This window comes from Dipteris shenzhenensis, chromosome 13 (assembly GCF_047967505.1).
Source record: "Dipteris shenzhenensis isolate YYH24624 ecotype China chromosome 13, Dip_SZ_1.0, whole genome shotgun sequence".
NCBI classification, from domain to species: Eukaryota; Viridiplantae; Streptophyta; class Polypodiopsida; order Gleicheniales; family Dipteridaceae; genus Dipteris; species Dipteris shenzhenensis.
Genome location: NC_141608.1, coordinates 34,290,992 through 34,315,051, shown reverse-complemented (window position 1 = coordinate 34,315,051; position 24,060 = coordinate 34,290,992). Strand labels below are relative to the sequence as shown.

Genomic DNA, 24,060 nt, shown 5'->3' with positions numbered 1-24,060 from the left:
ATTAATGAGAATGTATGGGCTTTTATTGTTAGGAAAGTCTTGAAGCATGGAAATCCCTTTTTTATCTGTTGCAAAGGTCAGATTTTGTTGTTTGGAATCTGTTTTTCAGGATGTCTTTTTATGCTTAACTCTCCCTTTGTATTAAGGCACTGGTCGTTGCTTTCAGGATAGAAATACTAAGTTGGAGGTTTCTCTGAAAGAATACGAGCAGTCAGCAAAGTCCTCAGAAGAAAACGTCAAAGAAATATTAGATAGACTGAAGAAATCAACTGAAAAAGAAACAGAAGCCTTAGCTCAAATGGAAGCAACTTCATTACAATTGGCAAGGGTCTCGGAAAATCTTGAGGCAACACGTTCTGAGCTCGAGTTGCTTCGGTGTGAACATGAAATAATGGTATAATATTTATTTGCATTACTTGCCATTGGGTGTATGTGGTGTCAGTAGAAAGTGGGGTTTTCTATGATTGATTATAGCTGCAGGTAATGTATTTAAATGCAGAATCAAGGTTATCAGAGTTTCAAGGAGGCTAATTCTTTTGCGGAGCATACTATCAAGGATCTACAAAAGGAAAAGGAGGAGCTGGCATTGGTAAGTCAGACTCATAATTGTACAGGGCTTTTTTCCACTGCTTTTATAATGTGACCAGATTTTTGAGGGGTTGGTGTTTTGTATGACAGCAACTCACTGAAGCTTATCTCAAATTTGAAGAGGAGAAGGTGACCTGGGCTCTTAATACGGATTCAGGGAAAATTTTATTGAAAGAAGCTGAGAAAAACCCAGTTTTGGAGTCAACTGCACACCTGACAGAAGAGGCTGAAAAGGTCAAGGATATATATTCCAAGGAAAATTGGGGGAAACTATTATGTTCCGATAGCTAACTTCAATTTTGCAAAAATATGTGTTGCTAAATGCCTTCTTCATTTTTAAGTGTAACTTGATGTCTGCATTATTCCTTGAAACCCCTTGTGTAAGGTAGTCGTGCCCAAGCATAAAATGAGGGGCAGGGTATCAGATGTCTTTGTTCAAAGTAATAATTTCTGTAACTACACGTGTTGCATCTGTGTGGATGCTTATACATGCTTGTGTGTGTACAGTTTTGGGATAGCTACCTTGTAATATAAAGCATTCCAAGTTTTCAACTACTCCCGCCCCCCCCCCCCCCCCCCCGTCCCTGTGAAATAAAAATAAAAATGTGCACAGTTTTCGATGCTAGTGTTTGCAGAAATCAACAGCAAATGTACATCTGAACTATATTTTATGCTACATGTTCATGACTTGTTTTGTCATTCTATGATGCCAGTACAAGTTGGAACTGAAGTCTTGCAACAACAAAATCATAGAGCTTCAGAAGGAGGTCTTTGTAGCGAGTCAAATTGCTGAGGAGGAGCGGAAGGAAAGGTCTTGAATGTGAATATATTTTCCAAATATGCTTGCTTCTAAATTTATTCTAACCGTGTTTGTCTGCAGAGGTGTTGAATATAGTTTTTGACACCTTTTGTCTCATGTATGGCAAAAGGGTTACGAAGTCCTTGGAAGCTGCTGCACTTCAAGGAAAGCTGAATGAGTTGGAGACACATATCACAAAGGAGAGAGCTCTCAGGTAATGGAATTCTAGGCTAGGGTTGCTTATCATGAATTATTGGGATTACGAGGTCCCTTTTCTCTCTAGAGGTACAGCTTGTTTAGGCACGCCTTTTTGGAGCATTTGAGTTGTCCAGGGCCATCTTGAACGTCTCTAACATGTTAGAGGTGTGCCAATTTTATGTTAAAAAAAATACCTTAAATGGATGCCCGCAAGTTACGATACATCCAACATATTGTGCATCCACCAACCCACACATTACATATCTTCAGGTGCTACTTGCTTGTAAATCTGGCCTCCCCCTCTTCCAATGGGATCACAAATAGGATGCCTCTAATGGGCCTAAAAAATAAGTTTCCAAAATTGCATCTAGCTTTCCCTGAACTAAACGCGTCTAGCAGCTTTGCACAGCCTTTTGGGGATAAATTGAGGAATGGAGCAGCAGGTAAAGTATGACTAAATAAGCTTTTTATGCAGGGAGTTAGAATCGAAACAATTGAGCAAGCTTCAAAGGGAGTTGTCTTCCATGGAAGATGCCCTTGCTAGACGTCAATGCGATGAGAATATCTTTTTGGAGGTGTGAATACCCCTGTTTCACTTTGGATGACTGAATTATAAAACCTTAATTCTATGCTTTGAGTTGGTAAAAAAGGTGTAGCCTGATTGCTTGGTTGTAGTATATTGGATTTGTTGTGATGACATGCATTCTATATAAATGCAACGTGACTCTTATTGTCCTTTTATTTTTGCATAGAAAATCTATCAACTTTTTAAAGGGACTGATCAGTCAGACTTATGAATACTTGAAGACACAAATCATGAAGAGCTGATAGGCAGTCTCAAGGAACATGCCACATAGTGACTAACATATTGGAGCCCAGCTAGACTCATCAGCAGACGAAACTTGGTCGTGAACCATGTCCTAATAGCTGTTTGTGTAAACTCCTAAGAGGGGAGATCACATAAGGCCCTTCTCCCTAGTACTTGGGGAGACGGTCCTACGTCGAATCCAAGCCTAATCTCGGAACTATTATCTAAAGATTCAAGATCCCCTACCACAATCCCTTAGATTTAAGATCCCTCGCTTCTTAGCATGATGGGCTACATCAGCTGGCCCTAATGATGCGATCTAGGGCCAATAAACTTTTGGTTTTTGATGGTGCCCACTTAGATTCCTTTTCGAGGGCACAAAGAACTGGCTGAACGTAAAAAACAAACATTTATTCACAGATTCTTTGCCAAAAGTAGTGAATCACTCCTCAAAGCTCTTGATAATTAGATGGACAATTGATCTTCCCTTTGACAGGTGGTGTTGTGAGTCAAGATATCTGTGAATGGACAATGGTGGTACCTGTCCCCAAATTTTATCCCCAATTAGGAGTGCTCTTCTCAAGCTTCTCATGGAAAGAGACATGACCAACGTGCCTCGACTCTTGGCATTGAGGTAATAACCTAGTGTTTGCTACAGAAGTCCGAGATAAGGATCTATCTGATCGATCTCTGAGTGCCAACAGACACTCATTGCACCATGTACCAAAAGTCTACTACAATATTAAGAGTACTTTCAGCACTTAAGCCGCATGGAGCTGTTTTATTAAGACTGACTAATGTTGTTGTAACCCTTTGTTGGAATATTAGGGTCACCTACCCACTTGCCAGTCCTAGGAAATGGGGGGAGGATGACATACAGTGTGAGATGGGATAGAGTTGGCCTTTCAGGGAATCTCAAGGGCCACCTTGGCCAGCATCAAAGGCTGGCACTAGACCCTTGTTGAGGGAACATGAAATGGAGCAATGTGCAATGATAAAAGGATGATTTCATTTAGACATATTTGTGAGAACAAAATGCACTCTAAGGGAGAACATATCATTGCATGCCTTGCATACACCCTAAAAATCGACCTTGGGTCGATTTGAGAAGAGATAGCATAGGGTACACACAGACATATACCTTGCAAATACGCCTTAGGTCGATTAGATGATCACTCATACATAGACACATTTTGAGAGTTTTCCCAAAGCAACACAACAAATGAGTCAAGCTTTTCAAATCGACCTTGGGTCAATTTTATTACTACTCACACACTTTTTGAGATGACCACACACACACTTTCTTTTGTGTGGAATCTTTTAGTCATATATTACAAAGAAGCTATCCCAGAAAGGGAGAGCTATAATACATCAAGAGAAAATCTCATTATAGGACAAATATACATCATGATCAAAGATGAGATTGTGGGCAATCGAAAAGCGATTGCTGCAAAGAGTGTCTGAAGAAAGAGAAAATGTAAAAAACAGGATCACCAAAGATCCTATGGTTGCGATCCTTCCAGAGAGTCCAGAGTGCCCAGTACCGAACCCAAACAAAAAAGAAATCAAACTCTTGTCTGGGTGGATGTACACCAAAAAGCCAAAAGAACTTGCCAAAAGCAACTTGAGAAAACCGAGCTCTCAAAATCTGCACGAGGAAGTCCAAGAAAGCACGAGACGAAGGACAATGCCAAAAGAGACGAGGCAGAGTCTCTCTCGGAGCCATACATATGCGACAAATAGAGGAAGTAATGCGTCTTTGTTTCAAGAGCTGTCCATGAGGAAGAACACCCAACAAAGCTCTCCACAAGAAAACCTGTTGACGGAGAGGAATCTTAGAATGCCAAATCTGTCTCAAACGTTTCCGCTACCATTTTAGAGGACGATTAAGACGCCAAACCTGATTTGCCTTTTGCGAGATAAATGGTGGAAGAAGTAGAACTTTACAAAGAGAAGAGACAGTAATATGTGCAAACTGCAGAGGACGGCATGACAAGCCCACAGAAGAAAGTGTCCAGTCTTGAAGACAATCCTGTAGATGCAATGAAGGAACCGGCTGAAAAGGCTGGAGCATCAAAGTAATCTTATGCCAAAGTGGACGATAATGCATTCCAAGGCCAAATTTGGCAACGGTCAAAGGAAAATTAAGGGGAAATCCAGCATCATCAACATCCTGAACCAAAACGAATCCCCTTGAGACTCAGAAAATACGAACGTCGAGGCTCGTGCAAAGCCAAAGGAAGGGCGAACACTGTAGACCAATGTATACTTTCAGCTCTGAAAGAGTTGCCCTGCAAGGAATCACTTCCATGCCAATCGAAGTGGGAAAGAATGTGTTTCCAATCCATTAACAAATGGGAAACCAAAGGATAGCGAGGGATTTTTCCTGTCACAGAACCAAAAGAAACTGCCACTGGGAAAGCTGCCAATGACCAAAAGCTGGAGATTCAACATACAAGAGTAAATGATGAATCATGGCAGCCCATGGTTGAGAGTCTTGCAAAAACTGCAGCATGAGTTTCCCCTTATGGGCAAGAATGTTGTGACGCCAAAAATTGATATTTTTTATTTGGCATTGGTATTGTTTTTCTCTATGTTTGATAAGAGTTTGGGTATCAAGTGATAGCCTAGCAGCTCTCACTTATTTCTATTTTCTAAGATATTGTATGGGATTGAGAGGATGAGTGGAATGGATACATTGTAAATACCATGTGTATGAATGATAAATACCTTGGTATGGGGTGAGAGTTATTTGTATATGGGATATTATGGGGTTTTTAGAAAATAAGAAGAGTGAGTCATATAAAGAGGTGGGCTCATGTCCATGTGTTCCAATAATATAAGAGAGGCCACATGCCAAGCATGTGGAAAGCATGTGGAAGAGTGTGGAGTTAAGAGGAATCCTTCTAGAATTCCTATGTGGAATAAGGAGGATGTGGACATATAGAAAAGAGAGGGTCCCTATGGGCCTCATGTGGGGAGTGTAGGAACAAAGTGGAGACAGGTTGTGAACACAAGTGAGCAAGAGTGCACACACAAGAAAACTCCAATAGAAATGTTCAAATGAAACAATACAAGTACTTGGTATATATAGTACCCAAGTACTACTGGTCAACCATAGGGTTGACTTTATGCCTACAATACCATATCTTTGTAATCTCTTACAAATCCCCTCTCAAAGATATGGCTGAAAGTACCCTGGAAACATCTCCGGTGTACCCTGTAGTACCTAAAGTACCATGGTTGCACAAATTCATCCAGATGGATATGCAACCTATGGGAGTATATGAAAACAACATCATTGTGAATCACTTCACAACCCCCCTTGACATTGTGAGAATGTCTCCGATCCCCAAGCCATGTCGATGTCGTAAGAAAAGATCTGTTGACAAGGCTTTGGTGAAGATATCCGCCACATTGTCCTCAGATGGACAATAGATGAGATCAATGAAGCCATCAAAAATACAATCCCGTCCATAGTGATAATGATTTTCAAGGTGTTTCATGTGAGCATGAAAGACAGCAATGCAAGAAGATAGAGTTTGCTTCGCCATCCTGTGCATGATGCAAGTCATGCAAAAGCTTCCTTAACCACATTAACTCCGTAGTGGCTGAATTTGCAGCTTTGTACTCTGCTTCACTGGAGGAAAGAGAGACTCGCTCTTGCTTCTTACTGAGCCATGAGATACAGGCTGAACCCAATGAGAAGCAATAGCCAGTAGTGGACCGTCTGTCGTCAATGTCCCTTGACCAATCTGAGTCGGTGAAACCATTCAGCTTTAGATCACAATCTGAAGCATAATGCAAGCCAAGAGAGAGTGCCATGGACATATCTGAGAATCCTCTTTGCTGCATTCCAACGTGTGATCGTGGGACAATGCATGAACTGGCTCAAAAGCCTTGTGGTGTAGGCAATATCAGGCCGTGTGGAGCATAGATATATCAAACTACCAACCAACTACTTGTACCAGCAGTATCATGCTTACTCAGCTTGAGTTCCTTTTCCAATGGAGTAGCCACAGGCTTACAGTTCTCCATTTTAAATTTCTGCAACAACCCTTCGAATATGTTGTCTCTGACATAGAGATCCCATCATGGGTCTACCAAAACTCAATGCCAAGACAATAGTGCAATAGGCCCAAATCTGTCATGTCAAAGTTGTGACATAAAGTGGACTGCATTGCTGTAATTTGCTGCAAATCACTGCCAGTGAGTATAATGTCATCCACATATAGGACCAACATGACCAATTCTGATTTTTTTTGAAATTGAGAGTGATATATTCCATTCAAAACGAATGATACAACAAGTGGGAGAGAAAGTACTCTATTCCTAGCCTCAACAATGTGGCAAAAAAGCCATGGTGGTGGTCTAAAATGCCACGACATCCCAAAAGATGTCAAATGAAAAAATAATGAGCAGTCCCATGTCCTCATGAAGGATAAAAGTCTCCCACGAGCTGCCAAAGAGGTGCCTGTACACCGCTCCCACTGACTTCTGAGAGTGAACATAATCTCCGCCCAAATGGAAGCAAGAGTGTCAGCCTATAAATGGCCCCCAAGGACAAAAGAACATCGCGAACACCATATCCGCCATAGGGTAATACTAGAAATCACCTCCCAGGCGGACCCTACAGGTGAAGTAGGCTTGGAATCTTGAGCTGGTACTGGTACCAAAAGTAAGTCCTGCGACTCCATGATGCTACCAACTGTGGGACCTCGTCTCTGGCGACACTGCATGAAGAAACCGTTGTCTCTTGGCTCTGACTCATAGAGGGCAAAGGCTCCAAATCCTCTCCCCCAAAGGGCAGCGCCCCATGTTATTAGAAAGGACTCAGATGTAACATATGAGAACATCGTGAAGATACCTGTCCAAACCACTCTAGAACTAGGGCAGCTCCATAAACTATCCTTACTAGATTCCTCTGCAAGCTGACAACGCATACACAAGGAGGGTCTACCCATCTGTTGAAGCCAAGTACCCACAGGTATACCCCTATGAATAGTGAGCCAAAGAAAGTAGGAGACTTTCTTGGCTCTACTGATGTCCCAAAAGTGAGTCCAGTAGCTCCGCAAGAGCTCTGCAGTAAGTCCTTGTGCGTGCCAATGTTGTGAGGCAGATGGTAGGTGATGAGAGTCTCTCTGCTGAATCTTGTAACCTGCCCTCGTCGAGTACTGGAAAAAAGAAAGAGGACGAGCACCTGCCACCGGATCAGGCCACACCCACTCACCTGGGTCCCAGTCGAGCTCTGCAAGAGGTCGACCCTAAAAGATCCAAAGTCTCCATCTAGGATCCTCTGCAACCAATGACCCTGACTCTCTGCCAAAGGAGCTCCTGTCGATCCAAGGGCTGAGTGGGATACAATCTGTGAGAGGAGTCCGTCTCGAAATAAGTAAACGGTGCCGGTCCTAAACGAACTCCAATGCATAGCCCAGCCTCACTAAAACAACCTAACCAAGTAGAGATGGTATAAACATAGGCTGGATCTGTAAGCATATCCCTCTACCCCTGAGGAATATCTTTCATGATCAATAATCTGGTGGTAGCAGTCTGTCCAAGTGGCCCATGTCTATCTCTTATCTCCTTCTCTGACATCTCCACACCTCCCTTGAACCAATCTCTGACTGTCACAACCCCCTGAGCATGCCATCTGGCCAATGGAGTCCTAAGTTCTGTACCAGGGGAAGATCCCTGATAACGAACCAGGGGGTTATGATAAAGTGGCTGTCGGGCAATTTCCTCTCTGGAGGAGGGAACTGCTCTGATGAGGTGTTGTCGAAAAAGATCCCATATCTGAATACAAGTGGTGAGGAAGGCTGAGAATGTTGGTCCGTCAGGAAGATCCAACTAACTCTACCTGCCCACTGGCTTGTTGCTCTGGGGGTGCACTGGTGAATCCCATGCAATAAGAACTGCTTCCACGGCTGATCTCCTGGAGTCAAACCTCTAACAAGAAGTTTGACTAAAAGGGCCCTGCTTTGCATCTCAGGGTCAAGAACTCCAAGTCCTCCCTGCGCGGCGGGTAAAGTGATAGTATCCCATGAAACCCTGGCCCTAGTGTCCTCAGAACCATCACCACCACTCCACAAAAAGTTCCGAAGCAATCTCCTCACCTGACGGATCGAGTCAGCATGAAAGCACCAACATGACGCAACGTACCACATAGTTGCTAGTAGAACCTGATTGAGTACCAGCGCTCTTCCAGCCAAAGAAAGTCTAGCCGTGCTTCAGTAGGTTAGCTTTCTCCGAATGCTTTCAAGAACTGGGGCAAACTGTTGCGTTGGGACACCTCAATGCCAACCTGAAAGCCTAGATATCTCGTGGAGGTGCCTCTGGGAATCCAAACAAAACCTCTGTCTCCTCCCCATGCTGGAGTATCCTGCTGAGCTCCTGTCCAGATGCCTTTTGATTTGTTCCAATTGACAAGTCCTCCTGAGGCTAGGCAAAACTTGTCAATTGAATCCGCAGTAGTAGCAAGACTATATGCATCTCCTCTGACTGTCAGTGCCGTATCATCAGCAAACTCAGTGTCCAGAAGCTCCTGCTCCTGCCTGATAGGCAGATGGAGGCCCAAAATGCCATGACTGGTAGCCTGCATAAAGTATCCCATAGCCAAGGAAAAGGTAAGGTGCAAGCGGGCATCCCTGACGTACCGATCTGGATAGCTGAAAAGCCGGTCCTCTGTTTCCACAGACCACCATCCTGCTAGAAGAGTGGGAGTAAAGCGAGGAGACCCAAGAAATCCATCTATCACTGAAGCCTAGCCTCCTCATAGTGCCCTCCAAGAAACCCCAGTCCACCCTATCATAAGCCTTCTCAAAATCGAGGAGAAGAACTGCAATCTCTTGCTGACTCTCCTTCGCCCAATGAGTGGCCTCCCAAAAAGTGAAGATGTTATCCAAGATACTCCGATCTTGTACAAATCCTGTCTGAGTAGCTTTGATGATATCTGGCAGCATAGGCTTTAGGCGAAGAGCCAAGGTCTTCGCTAGGATCTTGTAGGCTGTCCCTAGAAGTGTAATGGGTCTCCAATTACGTAGGACTGTCTTGTCTCCCCCTTTCGGGATGAGACAAATCATACCTGTGCATAATGTCTCGCCCAAAGATCCTGTATCAAGAGCCTCTGAAAAGGCAGAGAGTAGATGAGGCCCAATCGTATCCCAAAGAGCTCTGAAAAGAAGTGACGACAAACCGTCCTCCCCCGGGCATCTGTCTCTGGGCAGCTCATGTAACGCATCCGTGATCTCCAGGAGTGATAGTGGGCTATCCAAAACATGACTCATCCTGTCTGTGACCATCAGGGGAACATGGCTCCAAATCATCTCTCTGGCTGTGATCATCTCCTCGGAGACTGGATCGGCAGTGTAAAGAGTGGAATAGAAGTCAGAAGTAATCTCAACAAGACGGTGAGGGTCCGTCTGAAGAGACCCGGCCTCATCCACAAGTCTACGAAGACTGTCCGACCAGTATCTCTGACCCACTGCCCTGAAGAAATCTCTAGAGCATCTATCACCTTTCTGAATCCAGAAAGTCTGTTGAGAGTAAAACCTGAACTGGGCCCTCCTGCCCTGAATCTCCTCTAGTCTCTCCTGAGCCTTCGAAAGCTGCCCTCTGATGAAAAGAGAATGAGGAAAACTCTGAATCAATCTCTGAAGTCTGGATACCTCCGCTCTTGCATTCCAATCTCTGATTCTAAGCTTTTCCTTCTCCTCTTTTGCCCTCAACTGGCAGACCATGCTGACTCTAGCCAAAGCCCCCTCTACCCACAACAACCAACCCTGATCCACAGGAGTGTCCATTGACAACCAAGTCTCTCTCAACCGTTCCACGAACTCTGTATCCTAAAAAACAAAGTCCGGAACTTTGACAGAGCCTGTGCTCTCCAATTGATCTCCAATCGAGAGGTAGGAAGAATCTGTAAAAGGACTGGAGCATGGTCAGATAAAACATAACCCGGGCGGATCCCAATGTGTCCTCCTCTGGCCTGACCCCAATGGCCAATATAAAACCTGTCAAGTCTGACCAAAGAAAGAGAGCCATGGAAAACCCCAAACCAAGAGAACTAAAGACTCTCTGCCAATTGACGAAAGTCGTCCAATCGAGCAGCATCATGAAGTCCAGCATGCAAAACAAAACTATCCCACTCCACTCTCTCCCTATCAGAAAGGCCACCCTCTGTCTGACCTGACTTGTCTTCAGCGAATTCAACCATGTTGAAATCACCTCCAACAATCCAGGTGTCTGCCTGAGGAAGGGACTCTCTAAGCTGTCTCCAAAAAGCACGTCTGTGAGCTGGATCCATGGGAGCATACACATTGAGAACACCAACTGCTGTGTTCTCAATATGAAGAATAACATAGCATGCTCTGCTCTCCACTAGTGTACCCTCTTGGGTGATCTCTAAGGCCCACCTAGCTGAAACTGAAATGCAAACTCCTCCCCTCGTGCCATCCACTGGGCTCCAATAAGTCTGGCTTTGGCCTCTGAGTAAGGATCTGCATCTGTCAATCCTGTCCTGGGAGAGCTTATGCTCCTGGATGAGCACAATGTCTGGAGGGGACCCTGAGGAAATAAACCGAAGGGAGTCCCTAAGCAACTGCAATCTAGGAACTCCCAATCTGCGACCATCTGCATCTGAGGTAAATATGTGGCCGTTCAGTCCTCTCACATTCCAAGAGATGATGGACAACCTAGACATCGGATGGAAGTGAGGGTGTGCCAGTGGCAACGGCACAAAACTCTCTCTTTGACGGCGCAGTCCAAAGTCGGCCTCTGATCAAACTCCAAATCTGCCCCAACTCATGTAAAATGGCTCCATCCAAGGGAATAGAACTCTGGCGCGAACCAAGGAGCTGAAAGTCAAACCAACCCAGCACTCCTGGGCAAATCAAAGTCTCCCTGAATCTCAAAGAACAGAAACAGAAAGGCCCTGCCACCGAAGCCAGGTCGAAGAGTCCTAGGGCAAGAATGAATCTGCGAGCCGACAAAACGGTGAACCGATGAAAATTGAGTCATGCTCATAAGCTGTCTAGCAATCTCGCTGTCAAGTAACTCAGCTGACCAGCTTTTGCTCCCCTGAGATCGAAAGCTACTTGCAGAGAAACGAAGAACATGCCCCTCTCTGGAGAGAGTAGCTGAACCCAAGTACTCCTCTACCTCTGCTGATCGTCTGCAAGATCGTCTGCAAAACACCGGTAGAAGCTCTAATCGAGTGAGGGAGTCTGTGATAACCCCTCGAGCGAAAAAGGGCCAAAACTCAACGGGCAGATCTCTGTCAACCATCCTGGGGTCAGGTCTAGGGGTCAGAAGAACTGAAAAGGGTTGAGCCGTCCTGACTCTGCTCCTGGAATAAGTGAGAGGGAGAGAAAGAATCTGCGACGAGGTGTCTGTCAGCATGGGTGATGGAAACTCTCGCTCTATCTCATCTGCTAGGATCTCCCAATCCTCACGCCTGTCTGGACGCCTGTCTGGATACTGAGCAAAATTTGTGACCGCACTCGCAAAAGATCTGGATGCACCAGGAGTGAAAAGCTGCGAGGACGAGGCTGTGCTGGGAGGGGTGTCTAAAAGGACGCTCCGCATAGTAACAAATGAAGGTACTGTACGACGGGGTTGTGAAAGGGGTCTCAAGGGAACCTCGTACAAGCGCATGAGATCCTGGGACGAGCTCTGACTCTGACCTGTGTCGTGAAATACCACTCTCTCAACGGGCTGCTGGGGAGAGGCGTCCATCACCGTAACTGCAGCCTGAGCAGTCTCTTGCTGAATAACTGTCTCCGTAACCAATATCTGAACCTCCGGGGAAGTGGAGTCTAGAGTCATCAAATCCTGAACTACTGTCTCCTGCTCAGTGAGAAGACCTGCCTGTGGATGGTCCTCCGCATCTCCCCTTTCCGGGGTCTCGTGCACGTGTATCTCAACTCGTTGAACTACCGTTTCCTGCACAGTGTCAAGACCTGCCTACGGGTGGTCCTGTACAACTCCCCTTTCCGGGGTCTCCTGCACATGTGACTCGACTCCCTGAGCGACCGTCTCCTGCACCGTGTGAAGACCTGCCTGCGGATGGTCCTCTGCATCTCCCCTTTCCGAGGTCTCCTGCACATAAGTCTCAACTCTGCCATCTGTGAGCTCGTACCTGGGGCTGCTCGTACTGCTGGCTCTCCCTCTGTCTCCGTCTCCTCCGAGCTCTCTGTGAAAGCTGTTCCATTGGAGGAACCTCCAGGTCCTCTGAATCCACTGGAGGCTCCCCCAGAGGAGTCTCCTCTCGTTCTACTGAATGAGTCGAAGCAGGCTGAGAGACCCCTGGAGGCTGAACTGAAGGCTCTGGGTCTCTCGTAGGATGAGAAGGATCCGGAGTCTCTGAACGAGGCCGACGACTGGGGCAATCCCTAAGAAAGTGACCCCTCTTCCGATAGAAAAGACACTGATCAGGAAGCCCCTCGTACAAAACCTTCTGCTGCATCTGGACCCCATCTCCCGTGGAGTACGAAATCAAAGTAGGCAAAGGTCGAGGAGGGGGGAACTCTGACATCTGACCCGCATAACACCTGTACTAGCAAGTGACTGAGCATAGGAAAGTTTAGCACCTGATGGGATGACTGTACCTGCCACGCTAGCGATATGCTCAACAGCTCTGCGACAAGAGCTAACCTCATCAGGAAGTCCAGGGAAAAGCATCCAAAAAGATACCTGACGCGGTTCCGGAGACGTAGTACTGAAGCGCTTCCGCCAAGGCCACAAATGGATGACTCTGCTCTGAAACTGAATTGGAGAGCTCATAAGTACTCTTTGAGCCTGCTCTACGGACTGAGGCCAAAAGAAAAGTACCCTCTACCAAGCAATCGAAAAACTGTAATTGAGACACCCAATGAGGCCATGTTGGTGTACACCCAATCAGGTAATTGTTGGCCTCTACTGGGGAGAAAGCCAATGATGTGCGTCAAACGAAAACCCTCCTTTGCTATCTCAATCATCTGCAGAATGTCAGGAGGAAAGGAAACTGTGACTTCGATCTCCTTAGGTTCGGCGACGGGAGTGGCATTAGTGTCGGGCAATGGGAGCTTGACCAGCAGGGCGCAACCTGCACAGCCAGTCGGGCTGAAGGGGGGGCGCAACGCGAACAAAGGGGGGGCTCGACCACCAGTGCGCACCTGCAGCAGCCAAACAGGCTGAGAGGAGGCACAACGCGAGCGGGCAAGGGGGCGACCTGAGCAGGGGGGCGCTGCCAAGGGAAGCCTGCACGGCCTAGGCAACATGGTGCTGCCAAGGGAAGCAGGTCGCGGCCTAGGGGCAGGGCGCTGCCAGGGGTGGCTGATGGCTACGGATGATGGCGGGGGGCAGCAGCAGACAGAGCTCCTCCAAGACGATATACCCTCTCCCAATTCTGATTTTTGCTGCAGAACATATAGATTTGGCTCTATATGAGTGTTTACGAAGCCCTGGGACAGCAAAAACTGATGTATCTTCTGATACCACGCACAAGGTGCTTGCTTTAGCCGATATAGAGCCTTCCTGAGCTTGCATAGCTTGTGCTCTTGTCCCTTCACCTCAAAACCTTGGGGCTGATGTACATAGATCTCCTCTTTAAGATCTCCATTGAGGAAAACGGTCTTGACATCCATCTGGTACACTGACCAACCATAAAACACAACAAGAGAGATGATAGAACGAATGGTGGTCATCTTTGCCACTGGAGCAAATGTCTCCTCATAATCTATCCCCTCCTCTTGTGCATACCCCTTGGCAACCAAATGGGCTTTGTATTTCTCAACTGTGCCATCTGAATGGTATTTCACCTTATCCATTTCGTGCCAACCACATTTTTCCCAATGGGCGCATTAACCAAGTCCCATGTGGCATTCTTCTCAATGGATTTAATCTCAGCTTCCAGAGAGATGACAGAACGAATGGTGGTCATCTTTGCCACTGGAGCAAATGTCTCCTCATAATCTATCCCCTCCTCTTGTGCATACCCCTTGGCAACCAAACGGTCTTTGTATTTCTCAACTGTGCCATCTGAATGGTATTTCACCTTATAAATCCATTTCGTGCCAACCACTCCATCCGAGATGATAGTGATGTCCGGACCAAGATGGGGATGCATCACTGATGAAGTCGGTCCTGCTAATGAAGTTGGCCCTACCGATGAAGTTGGCCTGGCTGATGAAGTTAGCTCTGCTGATGAAGTCGGCCTAGCTGATGTAGTCGGCCCGGCTGTAGAGGCTGTAGGCATGGGTGAGGTCATGTGCACTGCAGAGGCTGCCTGAGACGTCATGGCGGTATAGAAAGGGATGAAGAGCTTATCTCTGGGCAACCGTGGCTTATACTTGGACTTCTTCTCGAGCATGAAGAAGAACAAGAGGTGAAGTAGAAGCTAATGACGAAGCATGAAGGGGAGCTGATGACGAAGCAGGAAGGTGAGTGATGACAAGGCAAGAAAGGAAGCAGGAAGGGAAGGGGAGCTGATGACGAGGCAAGAAGGAAAGGGAAGGGGAGCTGATGACGAGGCAAGAAGGAAAGGGAAGGAAGGGGAGCTGATGATGAAGCAGGAAGGTGAGTGATGACAAGGCAAGAAAGGAAGCAGGAAGGGGCGCTGATGACAAGGCAAGAAGGGAAGCAAGGAGAGGAAGGGGAGCTGATGTCGAAGCAGGAGGTGAGCTGATGACGATGCTAGAAAGGAAGCAGGAAAGGAAGGGGGAGCTGATGACGAAGTAGGGGAGCTGCTGTTGAGGTGTTGGCAAGCCCGCTGAGAGATAACGAGATAGTGGGGCAGGTGATAACAAGAGGGGGAGTTGATGGCGATGAGAAGGGGAGCTGATGGAGAAGCACGGAGGCTAGAAAGGAAGCAGGAAAGGAAGGGGCGCTGATGACAAGGCAAGAAGGGAAGCAAGGAAAGGAAGGGGATCTGATGTCGAAGCAGGAGGTGAGCTGATGACGAGGCTAGAAAGGAAGCAGGAAAGGAAGGGGGAGCTGATGACGAAGTAGGGGAGCGCTATCGAGGTGTTGGCAAGCCCGTTGAGAGATAACGAGATAGTGGGGCAGGTGATAACAAGAGGCGGAGCTGATGGCGATGAGAAGGGGAGCTGATGGAGAAGCACGGAGTAGAGCAGAGAAGGGCAGATCAGAAGAAGGAGCTGAGTTCGAGAGGACAGCAAGGTGGCAATTTGCAGCAGGCTGTCCAAGAGGGAGAAGAGCTCCGAGGACCCTCCCAGGCTGCCCACGAGAAAGAGGCGATTTGCTGCGGCTGCCCGGGAAAGTGAGGCGCAATTGGAAGAAGGGCTGCCGGGAGAGATGCGATCAAAGAGAGGGTGCTGCTGGGAGTGATGCGATCCAAGAAAAGGGTGCGAGATGGGCTGCAAGGAGATTGCACTGCAGAGATTTCGTTGATGGAGAGCTGCTGCAGGAAAATTCGTTGATGGAGGGAGGGCTGCTATCGTTGGTGGAGGGGGGGGGGCTGCAGGAGAATTCACTGATGGAGGGGAGGCTGCAGGAGAATTCGCTGATGGAGGGGAGGCTGCAGGAGAATTCGCTGATGGAGGGAGAGGGGGCTGCTATCGTTGAAGAGGGCTGCAGGAGAATTCGCTGATGGAGGGAGAGGGGGCTGCTATCGTTGATGGAAGCTGCAGGAGAATTCGCTGAGGGAGGGAGAGGGGGCTGCTATCGTTGAAGAGGGCTGCAGGAGAATTCGCTGATGGCGGGAAGGGAGCTGCGTATGGTTTCGTTGGAGGAGGGGGACAGCCACAAATACACAGCCAAAGAGAGCCAAAGTTAGGAAAGTAAGCCAAAAATAGCATGAGTGGGCTGTAAGATGCGATGGATGAGCTGATCCCAAGGATCCACGCTGAGTTTAGCCAAATGCTAAATATAGCACTGGTCGGAATTGGGAGGTGAGATGAAGGACCTACGCTGAATTTGGTGGCTAAATATAGCCCTGGTGGGAGGTGGTAGGTGAGAGAAAAAGCGGTGTGGGCAAGAGGAAATATTTGAATGAAAACGGTGGGGAAATCTGAATTTGAATTTTATTTTCTCCTGTATAGGCCAGTGGACGAGTGTGTCATAGGGGTGAATGAGGCTGAAGGAGGGAGGAACCAAGGGTGAACCAAGGATGAACAAGGAGTGACATTGGTGTGCCCATGGGTGACTGAGGAGTGAACAAGGAGCGGCAAGGAGTGACCTAGGGTGAACAGGGGAGGAACAAGGGGTGACATAGGGAGGAGCATGGGTGACAGAGAGTGAGCTTGGGGAGGTGATATAGGAATGAACAAGGGTGAACTAGGAGTGAACAGGGGTGACCTAGGAGTGAACATGGGTGACAGAGAGGTGAACATGGGGAATTGACATAGGAGTGAACAGGGGTGACTTGGAGGTGAACATGGGTGACCTAGAGGTGAACATAGGTGACAGAGAGTTGAACCTGGGGAGGTGACATAGAAGTGAACAGGGGTGACCTAGGAGTGAACAGGGGTGACCTGGAGGTGAACATGGGTGACCTAGAGGTGAACATGGGGAGGTGACATAGAAGTGAACAGGGGTGACCTAGGAGTGAACAGGGGTGACCTAGGAGTGAACATGGGTGACAGAGAGGTGAACATGGGGAATTGACATAGGAGTAAACAGGGGTGACTTGGAGGTGAACATGGGTGACCTAGAGGTGAACATAGGTGACAAGAGAGTTGAACCTGGGGAGGTGACAGAGAAGTGAACAGGGGTGACCTAGGAGTGAACAGGGGTGACCTAGGAGTGAACATGGGTGACAGAGAGGTGAACATGGGGAGGTGACATAGACGTGAACAGGGGTGACCTAGGAGTGAACATGGGTGACAGAGAGGGGAACATGGGGAATTGACATAGGAGTGAACAGGGGTGACTTGGAGGTGAACATGGGTGACCTGGAGGTGAACATAGGTGACAGAGAGGTAAACATGGGGAGGTGACCTAGAAGTGAACTGGGGTGACCTAGGGGTGAACAGGGGTGACCTAGGAGTGAACATGGGTGACAGAGAGGTGAACATGGGGAGTTGACATAGGAGTGAACATGGGTGACCTAGGAGTGAACAGGGGTGACCTGGAGGTGAACATAGGTGACAGAGAGGTGAACATGGGGAGGTGACCTAGAAAGTGAACAGGGGTGACCTAGGAGTGAACATAGGTGACAGAGAGGTGAACATGGGGAATTGACATAGGAGTGAACAGGGGTGACTTGGAGGTGAACATGGGTGACCTAGAGGTGAACATAGGTGACAGAGAGTTGAAACCTAGGAGTGAACAGGGGTGACCTAGGAGTGAACATGGATGACAGAGAGGTGAACATGGGGAGGTGACATAGAAGTGAACAGGGGTGACCTAGGAGTGAACAGGGGTGACCTGGAGGTGAACATACGTGACAGAGAGGTGAACATGGGGAGGTGACCTAGAAGTGAACTGGGGTGACCTAGGAGTAACAGGGGTGACCTGGAGGTGAACATAGGTGACAGAGAGGTGAACATGGGGAGGTGACCTAGAAGTGAACAGGGGTGACCTAGGAGTGAACAGGGGTGACCTGGAGGTGAACATGGGTGACCTCGAGGTAAACATGGGGAGGTGACATAGAAGTGAACAGGGGTGACCTAGGAGTGAACAGGGGTGACCTAGGAGTGAACATGGGTGACAGAGGTGAACATGGGGAGTTGACATAGGAGTGAACAGGGGTGACCTAGGAGTGAACAGGGGTGACCTGGAGGTGAACATGGGGAGGTGACATAGAAGTGAACAGGGGTGACCTAGGAGTGAACATAGGTGACAGAGAGGTGAACATGGGGAATTGACATAGGAGTGAACAGGGGTGACTTGGAGGTGAACATGGGTGACCTAGAGGTGAACATAGGTGATAGAGAGTTGAAACCTAGGAGTGAACAGGGCTGACCTAGGAGTGAACATAGGTGACAGAGAGGTGAACATGGGGAGGTGACATAGAAGTGAACAGGGGTGACCTAGGAGTGAACAGGGGTGACCTCGAGGTGAACATAGGTGACAGAGAGGTGAACATGGGGAGGTGACCTAGAAGTGAACTGGGGTGACCTAGGAGTGAACATGGGTGGCAGAGAGGTGAACATGGGGAGGTGACATAGAAGTGAACAGGGGTGACCTAGGAGTGAAAAGGGGTGTCCTGGAGGTGAACATAGGTGACAGAGAGGTGAACATGGGGAGGTGACCTAGAAGTGAACTGGGGTGACCTAGGAGTGAACAGGGGCGACCTGGAGGTGAACATGGGTGACCTGGAGGTGAACATGGGGAGGTGACATAGAAGTGAACTGGGGTGACCTAGGAGTGAACATGGGTGACCTGGAGGTGAACATGGGTGACCTGGAGGTGAACATGGGGAGGTGACATAGAAGTGAACAGGGGTGACCTAGGAGTGAACAGGGGTGACCTGGAGGTGAACATAGGGTGACCTAGAGGTGAACATAGGTGACAGAGAGTTGAAACCTAGGAGTGAACAGGGGTGACCTAGGAGTGAACATGGGTGACAGAGAGGTGAACATGGGGAGGTGACATAGAAGTGAACAGGGGTGACCTAGGAGTGAACAAGGGTAACCTGGAGGTGAACATAGGTGACAGAGAGGTGAACATGGGGAGGTGACCTAGAAGTGAACAGGGGTCACCTAGAGGTGAACATAGGTGACAGAGAGGCGAACATGGGGAATTGACATAGGAGTGAACAGGGGTGACTTGGAGGTGAACATGGGTGACCTAGAGGTGACATAGGTGACAGACAGTTGAAACCTAGGAGTGAACAGGGGTCACCTAGGAGTGAACATAGGTGACAGAGAGGTGAACATGGGGAATTGACATAGGAGTGAACAGGGGTGACCTAGGAGTGAACAGGGGTGACCTGGAGGTGAACATAGGTGACAGAGAGGTGAACATGGGGAGGTGACCGAGAAGTGAACAGGGGTGACCTAGGAGTGAACATAGGTGACAGAGAGGTGAACATGGGGAATTGACATAGGTGTGAACAGGGGTGACTTGGAGGTGAGAGAGAGTTGAAACCTAGGAGTGAGCAGGGGTGACCTAGGAGTGAACAGGGGTGACAGAGAGGTGAACATGGGGAGGTGACATAGAAGTGAACAGGGGTGACCTAGGAGTGAACAGGGGTGACGTGGAGGTGAACATAGGTGACAGAGAGGTGAACATGGGGAGGTCACCTAGAAGTGAACAGGGGTGACCTAGGAGGGAAGAGGGGTGACCTGGAGGTGAACATGGGTGAACAGAGGTTCAACTTGAGTGACAGGGGTGAAGAGGGATTAAGGAGAAGTGTGTGTCAGAGAAAAGGCAAGGGCTGTTTCCGTCTTGCCAGAGAAGGAGAAACTCAGTTTTTATTAGTCTCCCACCAAAGAGTGCAACTGGGCAGAGAGTAGAAGCTTGACAAAGATAGGAAAGGGAATACATTGTTGTTGTTTTTTTTCTTTTTGAATAAATAGAAATTCAACTAATAGGAATGGAAATCCTTATCCAAAGAGAGAGAGTCAATGTGGATGATACTTCTTTACCCTTGAGCCATTTACAGGCGCTGGTAACTTCTTGCCCTCCAAGGTGGCCAAATAAACCCCTCCACTGGGAATAATCCTTGTGATAAAGAAAGGCCCTGTCCAGCCACTGACAAATTTGGGTTTATGCTTCAGGAACTTACTGGAATATAACAAGACCAAGCTGCCAACTTGGAATTCCCTCTTCCTAAGATTTCTGTCCTGCCATGCCTTCTGCCTTCTTTGCCAGACTTCCTGAGCAAGGATCGCTTCACGACGATGTTCATCCAAGGCTTCAAGATCCCATAATCTCTCAAGTGTGCATGCCTCCAAATTATCATCCATCTCTGCCATGACCCTAGTGGTCTTCATGTGGAACTCATAGGGCATAACCACCTCCAAGCCGTAAACTAGCTGGAAGGGTGAATATCCAGTGCTAGCCTTGTATGCTGTTCTGTAAGCAAATAGAGCAGCTGGTAGTAGAATATTCTAATCTGCCAAGGAATGAAGGCATAACCGAGCCACAATATGAGACATGGTCCGATTGGAGCTCTCGGCCAAACCATTGGCTCTAGGGTAGTATGAACTAGAGGTCTTGTGAACAATTTGCAGTTGGGTGATGAGGTCAGTGATGACATCATTGAGAAAGTGGGTACCTCTATCACTCATCAATTCCACAGGACATCCAAACCTAGAAATGATTTGATCATACAAAAATGAGGCCACAACTTGAGCAGTGCAGGTCTTCGCTGCCTTAGCCTCCACCCATTTAGTGCCATAATCAGTAGCAATCAGAGCATACTTGTTCCCTCTTCGAGTTGCAAGAGAGATGGGTCCAACAAAATCCAATCCGTCTTGGAATAGCTTTGGCCACCACAACCCAGAGCGCATTATCTTTCTAGCAGTGGCCTCTGGTGCCATATGACCTCCCCCCATTCCTGAGTGACCCTCCTGAAGGATGGCTTGTGTTTCATGAGGGAGCACACACCTCCTTAAAATGTGGTCCTTCCCCAACTTGTACAGCTGACCCGCGATCAGTTTGAAAGGAGCAGCCTGAATAATCTGCCTCCGCTTTTGTGCTGGAGTTAACCCTTTGGGGAACTGCCCTGTAGACAACAAGTGTACAATGTTTGCATACCATGGGGGAAAGCAATCCACAGCAAACAGGCAGTCATCTTTTGGTACTGTGGCATCGACACGGAAGAGGCCCGCATGTGGAAGGTCATTATCAACTCCTATGGCTGCTTCACCTGAAGAGATCCTTGACAAGTGGTCTGCTAGTTGATGCAATCGGCCTGCTCTCACTAGGATGTCAAAGTCAAACTCTTGAAATAGAAGAATCCACCTGCTCACTCTCCCCCCAAGCGTTGGTTTGTTCAGTAAGTACTTAAGAGCTTGATGATCAGTAATGATGATAAGCTTACTGCCCAAGAGATAGTGCCGATACTTTGTCATGGCATAGACCATGCCCAAGCCCTCGCGTTCAGTGGTGCTATAGTTTCTTTCTGCTCCATTGAGTTGTCTGCTTGCGAAGTACATAGGTAGGTCGAGTTTGTGCTCTTCATCTGGCTGGGCCAATATCGCCCCAATCGCCAGCCCACTTGCATCTACATGCACATGAAAAATGACATCCCATTGAGGTTGCCGCAAGATGGGTGCCTTTACCAGACGATCCTTGAGGTTGTCAAATGCCAGTTGTTGAGGTGCCGACCAGTTGAAGGACTGCTCCTGCCGAAGGAGTTCCGTCAACGCCACCGCTATGTCGGCATAGGACCTGATGAATCTTCTATAATAACCCACATGTCCCAAAAAAGACTTGACTTCTCTGGGTGTTCGAGGAATAGGCAAGGTCAATATCATTTCCACCTTTGCTGGGTCCGTGGTCATTCCCTCAACCGAGACGATGTGGCCAAGGAGAACCCCTCGCAAGGCGAGGAAGAAGCATTTGTCCGGATTCAAGCACAACCTAGCTTCCCTGCACTTATCAAAAACCCACCTCAACTTATTCATGTGATCAGTCTGAATAGCAGGTTCGAGGTGAGAAGCATTCTTACCATTGAACACAGAGAAGTCATCCAAGAATACCTCAAGGAACTTTCCGATGTTCTCTTGGAAGAGTTTGGTGACAAGACGTTGAAACGTGGCCGGTGCATTGCAAAGACCAAAAGGCATCATCCGGTAAGCATAAGTTCCCCATTGGGTGACGAAGGTAGTCTTTAACTGATCTTGCTCTCGCACCCGAACCTGGTTATACCCACTATATCCATCCATGAAGGAGTAGAGAGCATGACCAGCTACGGTTTCTAGCACCCTGTCAGTGAAGGGGAGAGGAAACTTATCCCGACGTGTGGCGGTATTCAAACTCCTATAGTCGACACAAACTCGGAGTTTTCCAGTCTCTCTTTTGGGCACCACTACGATGCCACTAAGCCATTCGGAGTAGTCAACAGGGTAGATCAACCCTGCTTGCTCCATCTTTTGAATATCAGCATGGACAGCCTTGCCATAGTTAGGATTCATGCGATATGGTCCCCTAATCACCGGCTCTGCTTCCGGATATAGATCGATGCGATGTTCCATGAACTCAGTGGGTACTCCCTTTAAATCCTTATATGACCAGGCAAAGACATCAACATACTCTTGAAAAAAATCAGACAATGCAGCAAGGAGATAGTCATGTTCCCAGACCCAACTAGCTACCTTAAGATGTCGTGGTTGGTCTTCTGTCCCAATGTTCAGATACCTCCAATCCCTGGCATGGTCAACCTGAGTATGCTTCTTGATGTGGAGTTGTTCGGTTCTTCTACTCCCACTGTTGGGTGCGCAGGAGAATCATCCAGAGAAAAATCCCCCACTACTTCTTCCATCCAAGAGCTCGGATAGGACGGTTGGGTGTGTTCTGGAAATGGTTGAAATATAGAGGCAGCACTTGGGCCCATTCTCTTCTTTCCTTTTTGTGCTTGCTTGAGCATTCCTCTGTATGGTAGTCCAACCACCTCGTATGTAGTTTCGGGAACCTCCTGTGTCGTTGGGGGGTCAGCTTCTGACATATATAAGTCGAGTAGAACAAGGTCCGCGACATCTTCTTCTCCTTGTATGCTGTGGGCTTGCCTTGAAGGTCTGAAGTTCCAGACTCCAGTGTGAATGTGGACGGCTCCTTCAAATTGTCCGGTCTCTTGACCCCTCCTAGGTTGGTTAGGTTGCACAATGGATTCAATAACCCTTCCAAGAGTCATTTCCAGCATCGCCTGCCTTTGAATGACATCAGTAAGTAGGTGGTCATCCTCTTCCTCTGCAGATCCATAAGTGTCTTCTCCAATACCATCATTGTGCTCAGCCAGCCCATGATCTATGTGGTCGTCTTCTTCTTCCATAGATTCATGAGTGTTCTCTTCAGTACCATCATTATGCTCCGCCAGCTCATCATCTTCTTGCATAGCATCCTCTTCCTCCTCTATTGTGACCCCATGGTCATTTTCTTGGTGTGAGGCATCCATGTCGTGTGCCTCCATTGCTTCCATTGCTGCTTCATGGTCTTGTCTTTGAGTCACCCTGGTGGCCTCCCCACCGCTTGGTCTGGTACTTGCGGACATCATTCGCTGATACATGTGGGGATTATTAAGAAGACCAAAAGGCATCCGTTCATACATGAGATCAGCCAAACCAGATGGTGAAGAGGCTTCCTGGCTCACCTCTTGCGCATTCCGTAAAGTACCAAGATGGGCTTCAGGATCCTCTTCTGGACACAACTCCACCATGTTGATGGCTAAGGATCCGAGGGCCCCCATCCAATCCAAGATGACAGCTTCTTCCTCATCTGGTCTAGCATGTTCCAACAAGTACGTCAAGCTCTCACCATCATCTCGTGCTGCTGTTACATAGGTTTCACCTTGGAAGGGTGAGTCCTCCACAAAGGCCAACACTTCTTTCTGTAGGGGCCAATCCCCAAGTGCCCATCGCTCCTCTTCCACCCCTTCTTCTTCTTCAAAATCCTCTTCCCCAAGTTCCACAGGTCGGTGACGGGCCCTTCCAGTAATTATGTCTATTTCTAAGGATGTGGATCCCAAAGGTAGTCGAACTTCATCACTTGACCAATCTTGAATGGCCTTTGCTGAGCGTAACCATGGTCTACCAAGAAGTAGAGGATAAGTCTGCTCACCCTC

General features: G+C 47.9%; 1 protein-coding gene across 5 annotated transcripts in view; it reads left to right on the top strand.

Annotated features, from left to right (window-relative positions):
* The window catches only part of LOC147895333 (uncharacterized), a 166,397-nt gene that overhangs the window by 113,699 nt on the left and 28,638 nt on the right, over positions 1-24,060 (top strand). For all 5 annotated transcript variants that reach the window (XM_087384034.1, XM_087384035.1, XM_087384033.1 and 2 more), the window contains 6 exons: positions 167-394; positions 500-589; positions 679-822; positions 1,302-1,399; positions 1,518-1,601; positions 2,061-2,160. In XM_087384034.1, the coding sequence (XP_087240160.1) occupies positions 167-394; positions 500-589; positions 679-822; positions 1,302-1,399; positions 1,518-1,601; positions 2,061-2,160 (744 nt within the window). The remainder of the gene's footprint in view (positions 1-166; positions 395-499; positions 590-678; positions 823-1,301; positions 1,400-1,517; positions 1,602-2,060; positions 2,161-24,060) is intronic.